This window comes from Hypanus sabinus, chromosome 1 (assembly GCF_030144855.1).
Source record: "Hypanus sabinus isolate sHypSab1 chromosome 1, sHypSab1.hap1, whole genome shotgun sequence".
Lineage (NCBI taxonomy): Eukaryota > Metazoa > Chordata > Chondrichthyes > Myliobatiformes > Dasyatidae > Hypanus > Hypanus sabinus.
Genome location: NC_082706.1, coordinates 6524426 through 6542027, shown reverse-complemented (window position 1 = coordinate 6542027; position 17602 = coordinate 6524426). Strand labels below are relative to the sequence as shown.

The 17602-nt window shown below is 43.4% G+C and overlaps 1 protein-coding gene across 1 annotated transcript in view; it reads left to right on the top strand.

Moving 5' to 3' along the window:
• Window positions 1–17602, top strand: part of LOC132390802 (STE20-like serine/threonine-protein kinase) — an 85037-nt gene that overhangs the window by 21438 nt on the left and 45997 nt on the right. The window contains exons 2-3 of the mRNA XM_059963351.1: window positions 12606–12770; window positions 15514–15562. Coding sequence (XP_059819334.1) covers window positions 12606–12770; window positions 15514–15562 — 214 coding nt within the window. The remainder of the gene's footprint in view (window positions 1–12605; window positions 12771–15513; window positions 15563–17602) is intronic.

The following is a 17602-nucleotide window of genomic DNA, read 5'->3' as shown; positions in this document are numbered from 1 at the left end:
TAAAGACACTGCCCAGAAGAAGACAATGGCAAACCACTTCTGCAGAAAAATATGTCAAGAACAATCACAGTCATGGAAAGACCACGATCGCCCATGTCATATGACATGCCACACAATGATGATGATGATGAATTATTTTAAATATACTTAAGTATTTCTTATTTGAATTTATAGTATATTTTAGGTATTGCTCCATATTGCTGCCACAAAATAATAAACTTCATGACAAATGTCAGTGATATTCAATCTGATTGTGGGAATGTGAGGAGCAGATATTTCGCAAAAAGGGTAGTTGGTTTTGGGAATGAACTACCAGAGGAGGTTGTGGAAACAAGAACTTCATCAGCATTAAGAAACACCTGGATGAGCAGCAAGCCCTGAGTCTGGTGCTGTAGGTCAGAGGGAAGGGGGGAAGAGGAGTGCAGTAGTGATGGGGAATTCATCACTGGGGGAACAGATAGGAGGTTCTGTGGATGTGATAAAGACAGCTGGATGGTATTTTGCCTTCCAAGTACCAGGGTTGGGGATGTCTTGGGACTGGGTCCACAGCATTCTGAAGGGGAAGGGTGAGCAGCCAGAAGTTGTGGTACATATTGGTACCAATGACATACAGGAAGTAGAAAAAGGGAGGAGGTCTTGAGGAGAGGATTATAGGGAGTTAAGCAGAAAACTGGAAAGCAGAGCCTCCAGGGTAGTCATCTCTGGATTGCTGCCTATGCCATGAGCCAGTGAGGATAAGATTTTTCAGATGAATGTGTGGCTGTGAACTGGTGCAGGGGGCAGGATTTCAGATTTCCAGGTCATTGGGACTTCTTCTGGGAAAAGTGTGACCTGTACAAAAAGGACAGGCTACACCTGAACTCAAGAAGGACCAATACCCTTGTGGGCAGGTCTCCTTATGGAGAGGGTTTAAATTAATTTGAAAGGGGGATGGGAACCAGAATGATGGAGCAGTTGTATACAAGTAGATGCAGTGTATAGTGAGACTGTGAGGAACGACAGGCAGATGACAGGGCAAAATAGTAGTCAGTGCAATGAGTTGAAATGTAACATGGGGACAAAATCGAAGGTGATGAATACAGGACTGAAGATATTATATTTGAACACACACAGAATAAAGTAAATGATCTTCTAGCACAATTGGCAACTGCCAAGTACAATGTTGTGGGCATCACTGAGTTGAGGCTGAAAGGAGATCATAGTTGGGAGCTTTACATTCAAGGACACACATTGTATTGAAAGGACAGGCAGCTAGGGTTGGGGTGGTAAAAAGTGGTATCAAATCCTTAGAAAGAGTGACGTAGGATTAGAAGATGCAAAATCCTCATGGGTAGAGTTAAGAAACTGCAAGGGTAAAAAGACTTTGAAGAGATTTGTATACAGGCCTCCAGACAGTAGTCAGGATGTGGGCTTCAAATTACAATGAGAGAAAGAAAAGACATGCTAAAAGGCCAATGTTACGATTATCATGGGGATTTCAATATGCAGGTAAATCCCAAGGTGGGGTAATTTTTTAGAGCAGCTTGTGACTTCTGGATTGGGAGTTGTGTAATGAACAAAACTTGATTAGGGAACTTAAGAAAAATGAACCCTTAGGAGCCAGAGATCATAATATGATAGAATTCATGCTGTGGTTTGAGAGGAAGAGGCTGAAGTTGATTGTATCAGTATTGCAGTGGAGTAAAGGGAATTACAGAGGCATGAGAGACAAGCTGTCTAAAGTTGATACTTGCTTGGATTTTCAGAAGGCCTTTGCCAAGTTACTGCACATGAGGCTGTAAAACAAGATAAGAACCGGTGATATTACAAGAAAGATGCAAGCAGAGATAGAAGATTGGCTAACTGGCAGGCGGCAAAGAGTGGGAATAAAGGGGCCTTTTCTGGCTGGCTGTGGGCGTGCCCTCCCGGGTTTCCTCCCACAGTCCAAAGACCTACCCATTGGCAGGTTAATTTGTCATTGTAAATTGTCCCGTGATTGACTAGGATTAAATCGGGGAATTGCTGGGCGTGTGGTTTGAAATGCTGGAAGGGCCTATTACGTACTATATCTCAACTTTAAAAACTATTTCCATTTGTCAGGCCCTTTTTTGCCTTTTATTGTTTTTTTCAGGAGCATTGGACCTCAGTACATCTGTTTACCAAATATATTTTGTCATCGCTTTTTAAGCTCTGGCTAGAGTGGCTTATTCTTGATAACTAGATCTTGCAGGTTGTAGACAGAGATGAGGAGGAACTTTTTTAGTCAAAGGGTGGTGGAGTTCATTCCACACACAGCTGTGGAGGCGAGTGCAGGTTGAAAGGTTCTTGATTAGTCAGAGTGTTAAAGATTATGAGGAGAAGGCAAGAGATGGGGTTCAGAGCCACTCGGTTGATATACATCCTTATGGATAGGCTGAATCCCAAATTTGTCAGGCAGAATACACTGTGTGTGAGTACAGTTTATGCAGGGGGATTTATTCCAAGTGCTGGCTCGAAAGAAGCAGCCAGGAAATACTTTAGCTGTGATAATTAAACAATGATCTGCTTCACATTCAGTCAGCTGTTTCTCAGAAAGAACAAAACCACCGCCACTTCCGAGTTTCAGCGGGACTGTTCAACCCATTGCCTGCCTTGGCGGCACAGCTTGTGGGGGTTTCATCCTGTGGTTCAGACTCCAAATCTGAGTAACACAAATCTGATGTGGAAGAACTGACGGGACAAATGGCCCCCATGATCTTTCCATTCTCCATTCTAGCTCCCCTCTTACCATCTCTCCTGCTCACTTCCCCCTGGGGCCCCTCCTCCTCCTCCCATGGTCCACTCTCCTCTCCTGTTGCATTCCTCCTCCTTCAGTCCTTTACCTTTCCTACCTATTGTTGGGTGCTTAGTATTTCAATAATACTTGAGCAATCTTGTGTGTGTGTATAATTATACATAGTATGTTGATTAAGCATTCTTATTCATTTCATTGTGGGTTATATCTATAAATACGTTCGTTGCATATGTTATCACAGTACCACATGATTTGCGTGTGTCTTGCTTAAAGTAAACTGAAAATCAGACCCACGTTTCTGACTCCCATCTTCCTTTGAATTTGTTTTAATGTTTTGAATTCACAAAACTTAACACCTATCACCTCCCTGCTTTTCACTTCAACCCCCTCCCCCATACCCACCTTCTCCCTCGCCTGGTCTCACCTATCACCTGCCAGCTTGTACTCCTCCCCTCCCCCCCACCTTGTTGTACGTGCTGGTGGAAAAGTGAGTGGAGGTTTCTGAAGGAGATAGTCCCGTCAGAATGATGGAAACTGAAGGGAGGTTATTTCTAGTATGGGGAAGTTCAGAGGGTGAAACTGTGAGAGATGGAGAGGTCAGTGGAGGGAAGGCAGATGGAGGTAGAAGGAAACTGGACAAGGAGAGAGCATCACGGCAAGAGGACCATAAGACAGTAAGGCAAGGTGCAGAATAAGGCAATTCGGTCAATCGAGTTTTCTCCACCGTTCAATCATAATTGATTTTTTTTATTTATTTGTTTGTTTGTTTATTTATTCCAAGTTACAGGGCAGAACAGGCCCTTCCAGCGTGTCAAGTTGCACTGCCCAGCAACCCCTCTATGTAACCCTAGCCTAATCATAGGACAATTTACAATGACCAATTAACCAACTAACTGGTATGTCCTTGGACTGTGGGAGGAGACCAGAGCACATTTATGGGGAGGAATGTACAAACTCCTCACCGACAGCGCTAGAATTGAACTCCGAAACGCGCTGAGCTGTAATAATATTGCGCTAACCACTACGCTACAGGGCACACACTTGACCCCATTCTCCTGACTTCTGCCCCTAAACTTTGACGCCCTTACTAATCAAAAACCTGTGAGCTTCCACTTCAAATATACAGAATGGCTTGGTCTCCAGAGCTGTCTGTAATCAGATATGGTGCCCTCAGCCAAGTTGTTGGCGTGAACTAGGAAAAGCTGGCACCCAAGCACGAATCTTGATGATACACCTCTACTTCACTGGCTGCCAATCTGACAATGATCTGTTCATTCCCACAATTTCCTGGCTGCTTCTTTCGAGCCAGCACTTGGAATAAATCCCCCTGCATAAACTGTACCCACACACAGTCTACTCCGCCTGACAAATTTGGGATTCAGCTTATCCATATGGGCGGATATCAACTGAGTGACTAAATAACCGTAGACACCATTTGCATGTTATTGTGAGACCAATGCACAACAAAGTCCATGTATGAATCTCTGGTGAAGACCATAATATATAGGAACAGAATTAGGCCATTCAGCCCATCCAGTTTTCTCTACCATTCCATCATGACCAATTTATTTTTCCTCTTAAGTCCTGTTCTCCTGCCTTATCCCTGTAACCTTTAATGCCCTAACTAATCAAGAATCTATCAACTTCTGCTTTAAATACACTCAGTAACAGCCTCCACAGCCTTCTGTGGCAATGAATTCCACAGATTCATCACCCTCTGGCTGAAGAAGTTCCTCCTTTTCTCTTCTCTACAACCCACGGGAACCAGTTGTCGAGACTAAGCCTCTCTAGCCAGAGTGTGATTTGATAACCAAAAGATTGAAAAGCAATGACAAAACTTTTAGTAAACTTGTTAAAAGGATCAACACTCCTGAAGGAAACACTAAAAGACAAAAGAATAGGTGCCTGGAAAACGGAAATAAGAATTGAATATACTGGAAACACTGAACTCGTTGAAAGCACTGAAGGATTTTAAAGACTGTGGAACACAAATGAAGCACTGTATACATTTTCCCAATAGTAATATCTAAAAATTCCCAGAAGGTCAATTTCTATTTTGTATTTGTGGTAAAGAAGGCAAGTGAAATGTTGGCATTTATTTCAAGGGGAATAGAATATAAAAGCAAGGAGATAATGCTGAGGTTTTATAAGTCACTTGTCAGGCTGCACTTGGAGTATTGTCAACAGTTTTGGGTGCCATATCTCAGAAAGGTTGTGTTATCATTGGAGAGAGTCCAGGAGAAGTTCACGAGGATGATTCTGGGAATGAAGGGGTTAACTTATTGGCAGCAATTGGCAGCTTTGGGCCTGTACTCACTGGAATTTTGGAGAATGATGGGGGATCTCAGTGAAACCTGCCGAATGTTGAAAGGACTAGATAGGGTGGATGTGGAGAGGATGTTTCCTGTGGTGGGAGAATCCAGAACCAGAGGGCACAATCTCAAAAGTGAGGTGACCTTTTAGAACAGAGGTAAGGAGGAGTTTTTCTTTAGCCAGAGAGTAGTGAATCTGTGGAATGCTCTGCCACAGCATGTGGTGGAATATATTTAAGTCAGAGGATCATTTCCTGATCGGCCAGGGGGTCAAAGGGTATAGTGAGAAGGCAGGTGTATGGGGTTGAGTGAAATCAGGGATCAGCCATGTTGGAATGGCGGAGCAGTCTTGATGGGCTGAATGGCTTATGGTTATGTCTTATGGTCTAAGTGGTGGCACTGCACAATAGCATTAAACAATTGAGCCTACACACCAATATTTCTGTAAATTTTCAGAAAGCCACAGTACTAAACACCACGAGAATAGTCCAGAAGTTCCTAGCAATTGAGAAATGAGTGAGCTTGGCTCTGCCCGTACCTCAGGTTTTATCTGCTTGAACTGAGGAAAAATAAAAATACAACAATAATAACTAGTAGTAGTATTAATACTTATCTTGTATTCACACATCTTGTCTTCTTTTACACATTGATTGTTTGTCAGTCTTTGTGTGGTTTTTCATTGGTTCTATTGTATTTCTTTGTTCTACTGTAAATGCCTGCAAGAAAATGAATCGCTGGGTGGTATATGGGGACGTGTGTGAATGTTGGTAACAAACTTACTTTGAACTTTTGCGGGAAAAGAAACTTGTGACTGAAAGTGAAAGAATGGTACCAAATCAGGAATGAAAAACATACATTCTGCTATTTCAGATGCATTCATGTTTTGCATGTATACCACAATGTGTTGTTAACCCATACCAATTTGGATGTGCTGGGGGCAGCCCGCAAGTGTCACCACACATTCCCACTTGTGGACTACCCGTTGTCCACTCTGGAGTGTGTTGGCTGTTAACACTAACGACGTAATTGACTCTCGGTTTCGAGGTAAATAAATCTGAATCTTGAATCCACAAACTGTTCAAGAACTGTCGCCACTGGTGTGCCTCCTTTGTAAGTACATCAATATGTTGGGCCCAGGATGGACCTTCATGAATATCCAGACTAAATATTGTAACTGAGTGAACAGGAATCTCCAGCAAGTAACATCTCCCTTTGACCATGGTTGCAAAGACCTTGATTATAAGGCCAACTCAGTCTCTGCTTCTGAATCAGTCCCTTGACACAAAACATGACTTGCTTCCACATTGATCTTGTGTGTTGAGAGGGGCTGATGAGGGACCCCTGGCTTTTATGGGTGAGTCTAATTTGCCAGACAAGTGGGTAGAACGCGTGGTAACTCACCCCTTCCTTCTGCTGCTAATGAAGGGCAGCTTTGTGTTCCCAATGTTACTACGTTTAGTAATTTCAAAACATTAAACTAAAAGGAAGACACGGGAGTCCGGGAATGCGGGTCTAACTTTGCGTTTTCTTTAAGCGAAGTGCACACCTATCATGTGGTAGCATGATGATGTATGCAATTCACCTCTTTATACATATAACCCATAATGAATTGTTTAAACAAACAGGAATTTACTTACTCAGACAATATATACAATATATACAAGATTACTCAAATATTACTGAAATATTAAATATACATCCTGTTTAGCTGTAAACTCCAACACAATAGAGAATGCATCTCCACTATATACACAGTGTACTATATAATACAACTACTATATACAGAAATCTAGAGCACAGCAAATTCTAAATTGTCATATTCAGGCCTACATTTTTAATGGTTGTGGAGGATTTCTTACTCTTGACAAACGAGGTTGTTCTGCTTGGCAGGTGAGACTTGTGTCTGTGAAAGCAGTTTCAGCTTCTGGGGAAATCTCTGTGATAGTTATCAGAGTTGACTCTGAGACTGCAGGAAGTGATTCTGACAGCTGTGGATGTATTTGTCTTTTTCTCAGTTTTTCTCTCTGGATCTATTTCAATCCCTTTTTCTTTCTTGCATCGCTTCTCTCTTCCACACCATTCTTTCTCATTCACATTCTTTTTCTCAATCTATGACCGGCATTGTTTAATCAAACAATAGATAAACAAGATTACTCAAAAATTACTGAAACTTTAAATACACAATACCCAGGGCTCTCAATGTTCTTTTTATTTATTTTTAGAAATACAACACACTAACAGGCTGTACCGCCTACCCAATTATGCCCATGTGACCAATTAACCTACTAACCCTTACGTCTTTGAAATGAGAGGAAACCAGAGGAAACCCACGTGGTCACAGGGAGAGTGTGCATGCTCCTTACAGAGAGTGGTGGGAATTGAACCTGTGTCACTGGGTCTATAATAGTGTTCCTCTAGCCACTACACCACTGTGACACTGCCAATAAACCAATCAGCTAAATTCTCCAAATACCACAGCAGGAATTGAACTCATTACATCCTTAAAGTAGGAAGACTGTGCTCTGTGCTCTATATGGTTAATAGTCCAGATGTAACTTAACCAAATGTTTGATGATGGCATCTGTTAGTCTCGCGAGACCATGGATCTGCGCCTGGAAAGTCTTGGAGTGTCCTCTCCAGGGCACAGGCCTGGCCAAGGTTGTATGGAAGACTGGCAGTTGCCCATGCTGCAAGTCTCCCCTCTCCACGACACCGATGTTGTCCAAGGGAAGGGAAGGGCTGATACAGCTTGGCACCAGTGTCGCCACAGGAGTTGCCAGAGCAAGGTTGAAGGCAACATCAGACTGCCTTAGGGACTCCAGCTCCGGATTTGTCCCCAGGGTTTACTCCCGAAGCCTTTCCCATGAGCAGGTATAGCCGCAAGGCAGCGGAGGTTTGAAATCAGAGTTTTCCCTCTCTTAAGTGGACTGCCTTCCCAGGCTAATGAGCTCCATCTATCAAATGTTTATACAAACCATAAAGTGCAGATATCAGTCTTCCTGCCTTAGTATAGCCTATATAACAGACTCTACTTCTTTTTAAAGTCAAGAAATAGAAATTTGGCTTGAAAATCATATTTGGAATTACTATAAACATTAGAGCCAGTCCATTTTATAAATTATTACTGGTAGAATTGCAATAATGTGTTCTAATTGGAAGCTTTTAAGAAAGGAATCTTAACTTTCCATTATAAAGTGTTCCCAAGGCCCGTGGGAACCAAATGAACTTCCTCTGCAGATTATACCCTCTTCCCCATTACTGACCCATAAATGTGATCAGTCCAATGTTTCCGGACGATGCAGGGAGGGGTAGCATCTCTTGTGAAGGGCTGTCCATTCCAGGACAGCTCAATCACCTTTGGTCCCCACTGGACACTTCACTCTCACCTGTGGCTCCAAGTAGCTGTTTGCATGTGACACTGGCCACACGCCGGTACTCAGCTTCGACAGGTGGGCTAAACCAGCTGAGGGTAGCCGGTGAGATAGGGACATGCCTATCCTGGCACGCAAAGTCAGCTCTGGCGGACTGGGCAAATGAGAATACAGTGAGATCTGACGGCCAGGAAGGCGGTACTGCAACGCTCCCAAGGAGAGTGAATGGGTTGACAAGGCACAGAAGACATCACAGTCATCCGGTGTAACCAAGCAAGACCCCGGTTTCAGATGATTGTTCGTACTGCTGAACCCGGCCTTCTGAAGTTGAAAGAGTGGAACTGTCCCAGTACAGCGGCTTTTCCCCTTTAGAAACTCTCCTGCACAGGTTTCTTGTCATCACTGGTCACAGTGGACAATCACCACCAGTTCCTCCTATGTGCAAGTGGGGAAGCTTCACTTAACCCTCTACTAAAGTATTTCAACAAATCAAGGATAGCTGAAATCTCCCGCTGTGTCGAAGGGATAAAATGGTTGGCCTTCTCTCTGCCTGACCTGGAGCATATTGTCCTAAGCTGTCAAACGTACTCAAAATCACAAGAAACATCACAATAATAATTTTCACAAATTATTTCGTAAACAGTTACTACTCTACAACCAGGCTCCTGAACCAGCACGGGTAACTTCACTCACCTCAACACTGAACTGATTCCACAACCTGCAGACTCACTGTTAAGGACTCTATAATTCTGTATTATTTATATACGGTTTTGAAATTATTTGCACGATTTGTCTTTTGCACATTGGTTGTCAGTCTTCACTTATGTATGCTTTTCATGTTTTTATGTACGTTTTATTTTCCTGTGAATGCCTGCAGAAATTAAATCTCAAGCTAATACAGTACTGTACAAAAGTCTAAGTCACATGTTAAAACTACTTTGTAAAGTGAAGATGCTTTCAAAATAATTAAGTGAAAAGTTTCTAAATATCAAAAAAAGAGCAGTAAAAAAACTGAATCAAATCAATATTTGGTGTGACCACCCTTTGCCTTTAAACCTGCATCACGTCTATTAGGCATACTCCTGTGCAGTTGTATAAGAAAATTGGCTGGTAGTTTGTTCCAACATCTTGGAGAACTTGCCACGGTTCCTCTGCAGACTTTGGCTGTCTTGCTTGCTTCTGTCTCGGACAACCTTGATGATGTTGAGATCAGGGCTCTGTGGGGGCCACACCATCCGAAACCACATGTGTGCTTATGACTTTTGCACAGTACTGCATATGGTATCATACACAAACTTTGAAAAAAAACTCTACTATTGTCTAACTTTCTAATAGAATTCTATTGTGTGATCTCCAATAATCTGGCATCTGGCTAACTCATTAACACAAGAAAATCTTCAGATGCTGGAAATCCAAAGCAACACACACAAAGTGCCGGAGGAACTCAGCAGGCCAGGTGGCATCTATGGAAAAGAGTGAACAGTCGTTGTCTCAGACGAGACCCTTCATCAGGACTGGAAAGCAAGGGGAGAAGTCAAAGTAAGAAGGTGGGCAGAGGGGAGGAAAAAGTTACAAGGTGGTAGGTGATGGGTGAAACTGGGTGAGAGGGAAGGGGTGAAGTAAAGAGCTGAGAAGTTGATTGGTGAAAGAGATAAAGGACTGGAGAAGGGGAATCTGATAGGAGAGGATAGAAGGCCATGGAAGGAAGGGAAGGGACAGAGGCACCAGAGGGAGGTGATGGGCAGGTGAGGAGATAAGGTGAGAGAGGGAAATGAGAATGGGGAATGGTGAAGGAGAGGAGGGGGTGCCATTACCAGAAGTTTGAGAAATCGATGTTGATGCCATCAGGTTGGACAGAATGTAAGGTGCTGCTCCTCCAACCTGAGTGTGGCCGTATTGTAGCAGTAGAGGAGGCCGTGGACTGACAAGTTAGAACAGGAATGGGAAGTAGAATTGAAATGGGGTGGCCACTGGTAAATCCCACTTTTTGTGCCAGACGGAGCATAGATGCTCGACGAAGTGGTCTCCCAATCTACATCGGGTCTCACCGATACACAGGAGGCCACACTGAGAGTACCGAACACAGTACATGACCTAACAGACTCACAGCGAAGTGTCACCTCACCTGGAAGGGCTGTTTGGGGCCCTGAGTGGTAATGGGGGAGCAAGTGTAGGGACAGGTGTGGCACTTGTTCCTAACAGAAATAGAAGCAGTAGCGTAGCAGTTCAGGTAATGCTATTACAGCTCAGCGTTTCCGGAGCTTGGAGTTCAATTCCAGCGCCATCTGTAAGAAGCCTGTACGTCCTCCCTGTGGTTTTCCCGCTGCTCCAGTTTCCTCCCACAGTCGGAATGAACAAATGCCACTTAATGGTGTGCTGATCATGAAACAAGCAACGATCTATCATGACGAACTGGAAATTGAAGGCAATTGTGAATATTCAGCAGGCTGCTCGAAGAAATTTAAGAAAAGGCATGGTAATAAATTTTTTAAGCATCTGCTGTTCACAAAAATCTAGCACCAGAACAAGTGTACGATGCTGATTGATGCATAAAACCTAAATAAAAGTAAAATATTAATAAACTGTGTTGTAGCCTTTTAATCAAAACACGGCATGGTAGGTGGAGGCTGAAAGACGTTGTTCTTCTTCAGCAGCTGATTAAGGTATTCTCCTGATGCTGTGCTGTTTCTGTTACCCTACACACATTATATATAACATTATATTATATATATATAACATTATACTTTCATTATGTTAATGGTCTGGATGGATTATTACTCTTAAGTACATATGTGTGATGAACAAGTGTAAGAGAAAGACTGCTTACTGGTAGCACATAAATGTCAAAACTGATAACAATCCTAAACTATCCTATTACTTATTCCACCTCTGGCCCCAAGTGTTCAGATACGGGGTGCTCAAACTGGTACGTGGAAATGCACACTCACTCACCACTGTATTATTAGCCACTGAGAGCATGTTTGTAGCCTCCTGCTGCTGTAGCCCATCCACTTCAAGGTTCAACATATTGTGCATTCAGAAATTCACACCACTGTGGTAATGCGTGGTTATTTCAGTTGCTGTCGTCTTCCTGTCAGCTTGAACCAGTCTGTCCATTTTCCTCTGACCTTGCTCATTAACAAGGTGTTTTCACCCACAGAGCTGCCCCTCACTGGAAGTTTTTTTTTTGCTTTTTCACATCATTCTCTGTAAACTCGACAGACCGTTGTGTGAGAAAATCCCAGGAGATCAGCAGTTTCAGTGATACGCAAACCACCCCATCTGGCACCAACAATCATTCCACAGTCAGAGTCACTTAGATCACATTTCTTCCCCATTCTGATGTTTGGTCTGAACAACAACTGAACCTCTTGACCACGTCTGTATGCTTTTATGCATTGGGTTGCTCCCAGATGATTGAAAGTGGCCACTGAGTGTATTTGATGAATCCTTTAGCCTTGGTTCACAGCACCAGTGGGAGGCAGTCAACATGTTCCAGTGGGAAGTCCAGCTCTGAGGGGATTTTGGGGCAAAGGAAGAACAGGATGGGAACAACTAGCAATGGGGAAGGAGAAACTTAGACAAGGACAGGAAGAAAAATTGAGAGTGGATGAGACAGTAAGGGAAATTAAGCAGAAATATCTCAAAGATTAAACTTGGAATGATAAACACAAGAGGTTCTGCAGATGGTGGAGATCCAGAAGAAAACACACACAAAATGCTAGAGGAACCCAACAGGTCAGGCAGCATCCATGGAGAGTATTAAATAGTCGACCTTTCTGGCTAATGTTTCAGTCCTGATGAAAGCTCTCAACCTGAAGCCTCGACTATTTATTTTTCTCCATAGATGCAGCCTGACCTGTTGTGCTCCTCCAGCACTTTCTGTGTGTCAAATGATTCATTCCATAGGTGTGGAATGAACGGCTTGGCTTACAAGGAAAATTTGGATAGGCTGGGCTTGCAAATTTGCTGATCCAGTTTACCACCTCTTCATCCAAATCATTAATATAGATGACAAACAACAATGGACCCAGCATCAATCCCTGTGGTGCACCACCAGTCACAGGCCTCCAGTTGGAAAGGCAAACATCAGTGAATAAGAAGTTTCAATGTACAGTACATATGACAAATAAAGCTCATCCCTGTTTACCTTTGTGTTCTGCATTAAAGGCACTGAACAAGGAGACCGGTGCAGTTGCAGCCGCCAAGGTGATAAGCTCACTGAATGAGGAAGAGTTAGAAGATTACATGGTGGAAATTAACATTCTGGGTTCCTGTGATCACCCCAACATTGTGAAGCTGCTCGATGCTTTCTACTACAACAACAACCTCTGGGTGAGTTACAATAAGGAACTAGAAATAGAAGCAACTGACCCTAAAAAGTTCAAAGTTCAAGGTAAATTTATTACCAAAGTACATATATGTCACGATATGCAACCCTGAGATTAATTTTCTCAAAGGTTTCAAAGGTACACTTAATGTCAGAGAAATGTATACATAGACATCCTGAAATTCTTCTTCTTCACAGACATCCATGAAAACAGAGGAGTGCCCCAAAGAATGAATGACAGTTAAATGTAGAATCTCAAAGTCCCTCCCAGCTTCCCCCCCACCCACACATAAGCAGCAACAAAGCAACGACCCTCCACCAGCAAAAAAAGCATCAGTGCCCCCCCACCGAGCACTCAAGCGTGCAGCAAAGCATCAATAAAGACACAGTACCCCAAAGACTCCTCGTTCACCCGATAATTCAACATACCACAGGCTCTCTCTCTCTCTCCCTAATAAGGGAAAAAGAGGTGTTCCTATTTCACAGCAAGAGGAGAGACATAACAGACAACCCACTGATTTACTATGTTAAAAGTTTGTTGTGTTGCATGTTCAATAAATCTCCAGTATCCTCACAATAATAACCATAATAGGATCAATGAAAGATTGCCCAACTTGGGTGTTTAACCAGAGTGCAGAAGACACCAAACGGTGCAAATACAAAAATATATATAAATAAATGTATATAAATAGATAGATAGATAAATAAATAGGCAATAAATATCGAGAACTTGAGATACAGTCCTTGAATGTGAGTACATAGGTTGTGGGAACATTTCAATGATGGGGTGAGTGAAGTTATCTCCTCTGGTCCAAGAGCCTGTTGGTTGAGGTGTTGTAACTGTTCTTGAAGCTGGTGGTGTGAGCCCTGAAGCTCCTATACCACCTTCCTCACGGCAGCAACAACAAGAGAGCATGTCTTGGGTGGTGAGGGTCCCTGATGATGGATGCTGCTTACTTGAGGCAGTGTTTCATGTAGATATGCTCAGTGGAGGAGAGGGCTCTGCCTGTGATGGACTGGCCCATATCCACTACATTTTGTATATTTCCATTCAAGGGATTGAGTGTTGCTGGCACTGTAAAGCATTAATGATATCTGCAATGCTAATGTGCCACCCTATATATAACATACATATATGTACTTTGATAATGCATTTACTTTGAACTTTGAATTAATGTTAATGGTATGGATTCAGTGACTCAAGAATCTGGAACACATATGCACACAGACATAATAAGTGAATTGGCCTTTCTACAGTTTGTACTCACAAAGAGGAGTGATGCACCATCAATAACTCTCGGAGACTGGAGGCGAACGTTAGGCTTTTACTAGCTGCAAGAGACCACCACACAACATCCTGGAGACGGAGGGGGGAGCAGTGCCTCCAATCGCCTTTATACCGGGGTCTTTGGGAGGAGCCACAAGAGCAGTCAGCAGAGGGGCGTGTCCAGACAGGTATATGTAGTTCACCACAAGGAGTATCCTCTATAACTACCCCACTTCTAGGTTGTCCTGACATTGATTCAATGGGCCAGTTCTTGCAGATTGTTGTCAGTGACTTTATGCAACAGCCACAGTTTGGCCAGTGGCACAGTAATGTCTCAGATTTCAGTACGTGCATTGTCAAATGTGGAGGTCCTGAAAACGTTCAAGCCAGCAGCCCAAATCTGTTGATTCATCCTGCTGTCAGACGCCTTGTGGAGCCCAGCCTTGTGAGGACAGTGGAGCACTTTGATGGGGAATGGCCTCAGATCCCAGGCCAGGTCAGAGGCCATTAGAGCTGTTCAAGCTTTTACAGGGTGACAAAGCCCAACTCCAACCAGAGTGCTGTCCAAATCCAATCAAGTGTTGTCCAAGGTACAATTGCTCAAGGGTTACCATCCCCCCCACCATACATCGGACCACATCTCATATTGTCAAAGACCCAGATGCTGTTTAGAGCCTGCTGCCAGATGAGCAGGGCCTAGCTGGGTGGGCTGTATAGGCCGTCCATGTCTACACAAGCAGCTGGGCACCATATACAACCCTGAGATACACTTTCCCATGAGCATACTGGGCAAATCTGTAGAATAGTAACCATAACAGGATCAATGAAAGATCAACCAGACTGCAGGAGTTAATAAACTGTGCTAATGAAAATATAAATAAGTAGCAATAATGTGGTGAACTACATATACCTGTCTGGACGCCCCCCCCACCGATGCTCCTGTGGCTCCTCCCACTGACCGTGGCTCCTCCCACAGACCCCGGTATAAAGGCGATTGGAGACACTGCCCTGCCCTCAGTCTCCAGGATGCAGTGTGGTGGTCAATTGCTGCTTGTTCTTTCTTCCAGCCAATAAAAGTCTATATCTCGCCTCACGTCTCCGAGAGTTATTGATGGTGCATCAAATAAATAGTGACAACATGAGATAAAGAGTCTTTAAAGTGAGTCCTTAAAGGGGGAGAGGTGTTTTGGAATTCTGATGTTTTTCTGTCATCCATTCCTTGTGTTTTTTTCCCCGTTTTGTGGATGTCTGTGAAGAGTAAGAATTTCAGGTTGTATATTGTATACATTCTCTGATATTAAATTGAACCATTGATTCCACTTGGGGCCCAGGCTATCTACAATGTTTGTAGATCTGGTCCTGTGTTTTATCCCTGTGCACTCAGGGGTGAAGTCAGCATTCTCACCAATCACTGCCCCCTGATATAAATGTGAGCAAGGTGAGAAACTCCAGGCTCATAACCCCACCCTTTTCTGTTACAGATTCTGACAGAGTTTTGTGCCGGTGGTGCTGTTGATGCAATAATGCTGGGTGAGTATACGTAAAAATTAAATCTACTTAGCTCTCCTCCTTCTCCCCCCCCCTCCAACTAATCCCTTCCAATCCTAATTACTAGAACTCTGCATATTCAATGAAGAACCAGCAAACAGACATATATTCAGTAATAGGTTTGGCAGTTCAATGGTGTAATTCAGAATTAGGTTTATAATCAAAGGATTCAAAAATAGCAGCAAAATGGAGTGATTGGAAAATAGAACACATCATAATGTGAATTAAAGTCCAGCTGATAAACTGCGTCGATTAAACCTTGCTCCAGCACCATCCCCCAACAGCATCGAGACAGAGAGAGAGAGAGAGAGAGAGAGAGACAAGTTGCTCCATGACCTGTCTCGAGGATGCCATCCTTGGTAGTGTTGTTCATTGTCAATTCTTCTAAAAATGTTTAAAAATTTATTGACCTATGCCATGGAATTTGGGTTTTTTTTGTGTGGCAGCAGTACAGTGCAATACATAAAGTATACAATAAGTTTCCATAAAAAAACACAAATATATCAAAAAATTAAATAAGTGGTGTAAAAAGAGAGCAGTCTCCAATAACCGTGCCTTCAGATCAGGACTGCCTGGGTGTGAGTAGAACTCCTTTGTACCCAATGCTCACATTGAGATGGGCTTGCACAATTTACCTTTCTTGATTGGGAATCACTCACTAGAACGCCTTCAAACTATTGAATTACTGAAGAAATTGAAACAGAATTTGTCCTATAAACATCCACACAAAGTATGCAAAATGTAGTCATTACTAGTGGCTCGGAGACGCTAATCAGTGGCTATAGACCATAAGACCATGAGGCACAGGATCAGAATGAGGCCGTTCGTCCCATAAAGTCTGTTCCACCATTCCATCATGGCTGATTTATTTTTTCTCTCAACACCATTCTCCTGCTTGCTCCATAGAACAAGCCCTTCAGACCATGATGTTGAGCCACCATTTTAACCTGCTCCTAGGTCAGTCTAACCATTCTGTCCTAAGTGTGACTTTCTTGGGCCCTGAGCTCCCAGTGAGCATAGGCCATTGATGACTGGGAGCCTGCATGCCCTCTGTAGTTGATGGTTTGGTTGGAGTTCATTGATGCTTCTACAATGCATTGTACCGGGGATCGGTCTGTATAGCTTCACCTGAGCCCTGTTAGCCAGCCTTGCCCATTTCCACCTCTCATGGCAGGAACGCAGGGGTGGAGAGGCAAGAGTCCCTTAAACATCACTAATGTATCTGCCTCACCAGTGTGTTCCACACGCCCACCCCTCTCGGTGTTTAATACAAGCTGCCTCAATGGCACATGCACCCTCTGGTAGGTATCACAGAGCAAGAATGACAATAGGATTGAACGTCTTTTCTGAGTCTTGTTAGTACACGCTGGGCAACTTGCAGTGAGAGATTGAAGAACCACGTCCGACAAGAAGAAAACATGCACTCCCAAAACCCTGTGCAAACAGAGACCTTAAGATATAGGAGCAGAATTAAGCCATTTGGCCCACTGAGTCTGCTCTGCCATTTCATAATGGCTAATCCATTTTCCCACTCAACCCCAGTCTCCTGCCTTCTCTTTGCATTTCTTCAGGCCCTGACTAATCAAGAATCTTTCACCATCTGCTTTAAGCATAAACAATCACTTGGCCTCTGCAACTGCCAGTGACAATGAATTCCATAGATTCACCACTCTCTGGCTAAAGAAATTCCTCCTCATCTCCGTTCTAAAATGACACCCCTCTATTCTGAGACTGTGTCCTCTGGTCTTAGACTACCCCACCATAGGAAACATCCTCTCCACATCCGCTCTATCAGGCCTTTCAATGTGCATTGGGATTCAATGAGGTCACCGCTCATTCTTCTGAATTTCAGTGGGTATAGGTCCAGAGCCATCAAATGCTCCTTATTTGACAATCCTTTCAGTCCTAGAATCGTTTTTGTAAACCTCCTTTGAATCCTCTCCAAGGCCTTACACCTGAAGGAGGTCCAGTTGATTCACTGCATGATCAATTGCACACTTGCCCCATTCTCACAATCGATCC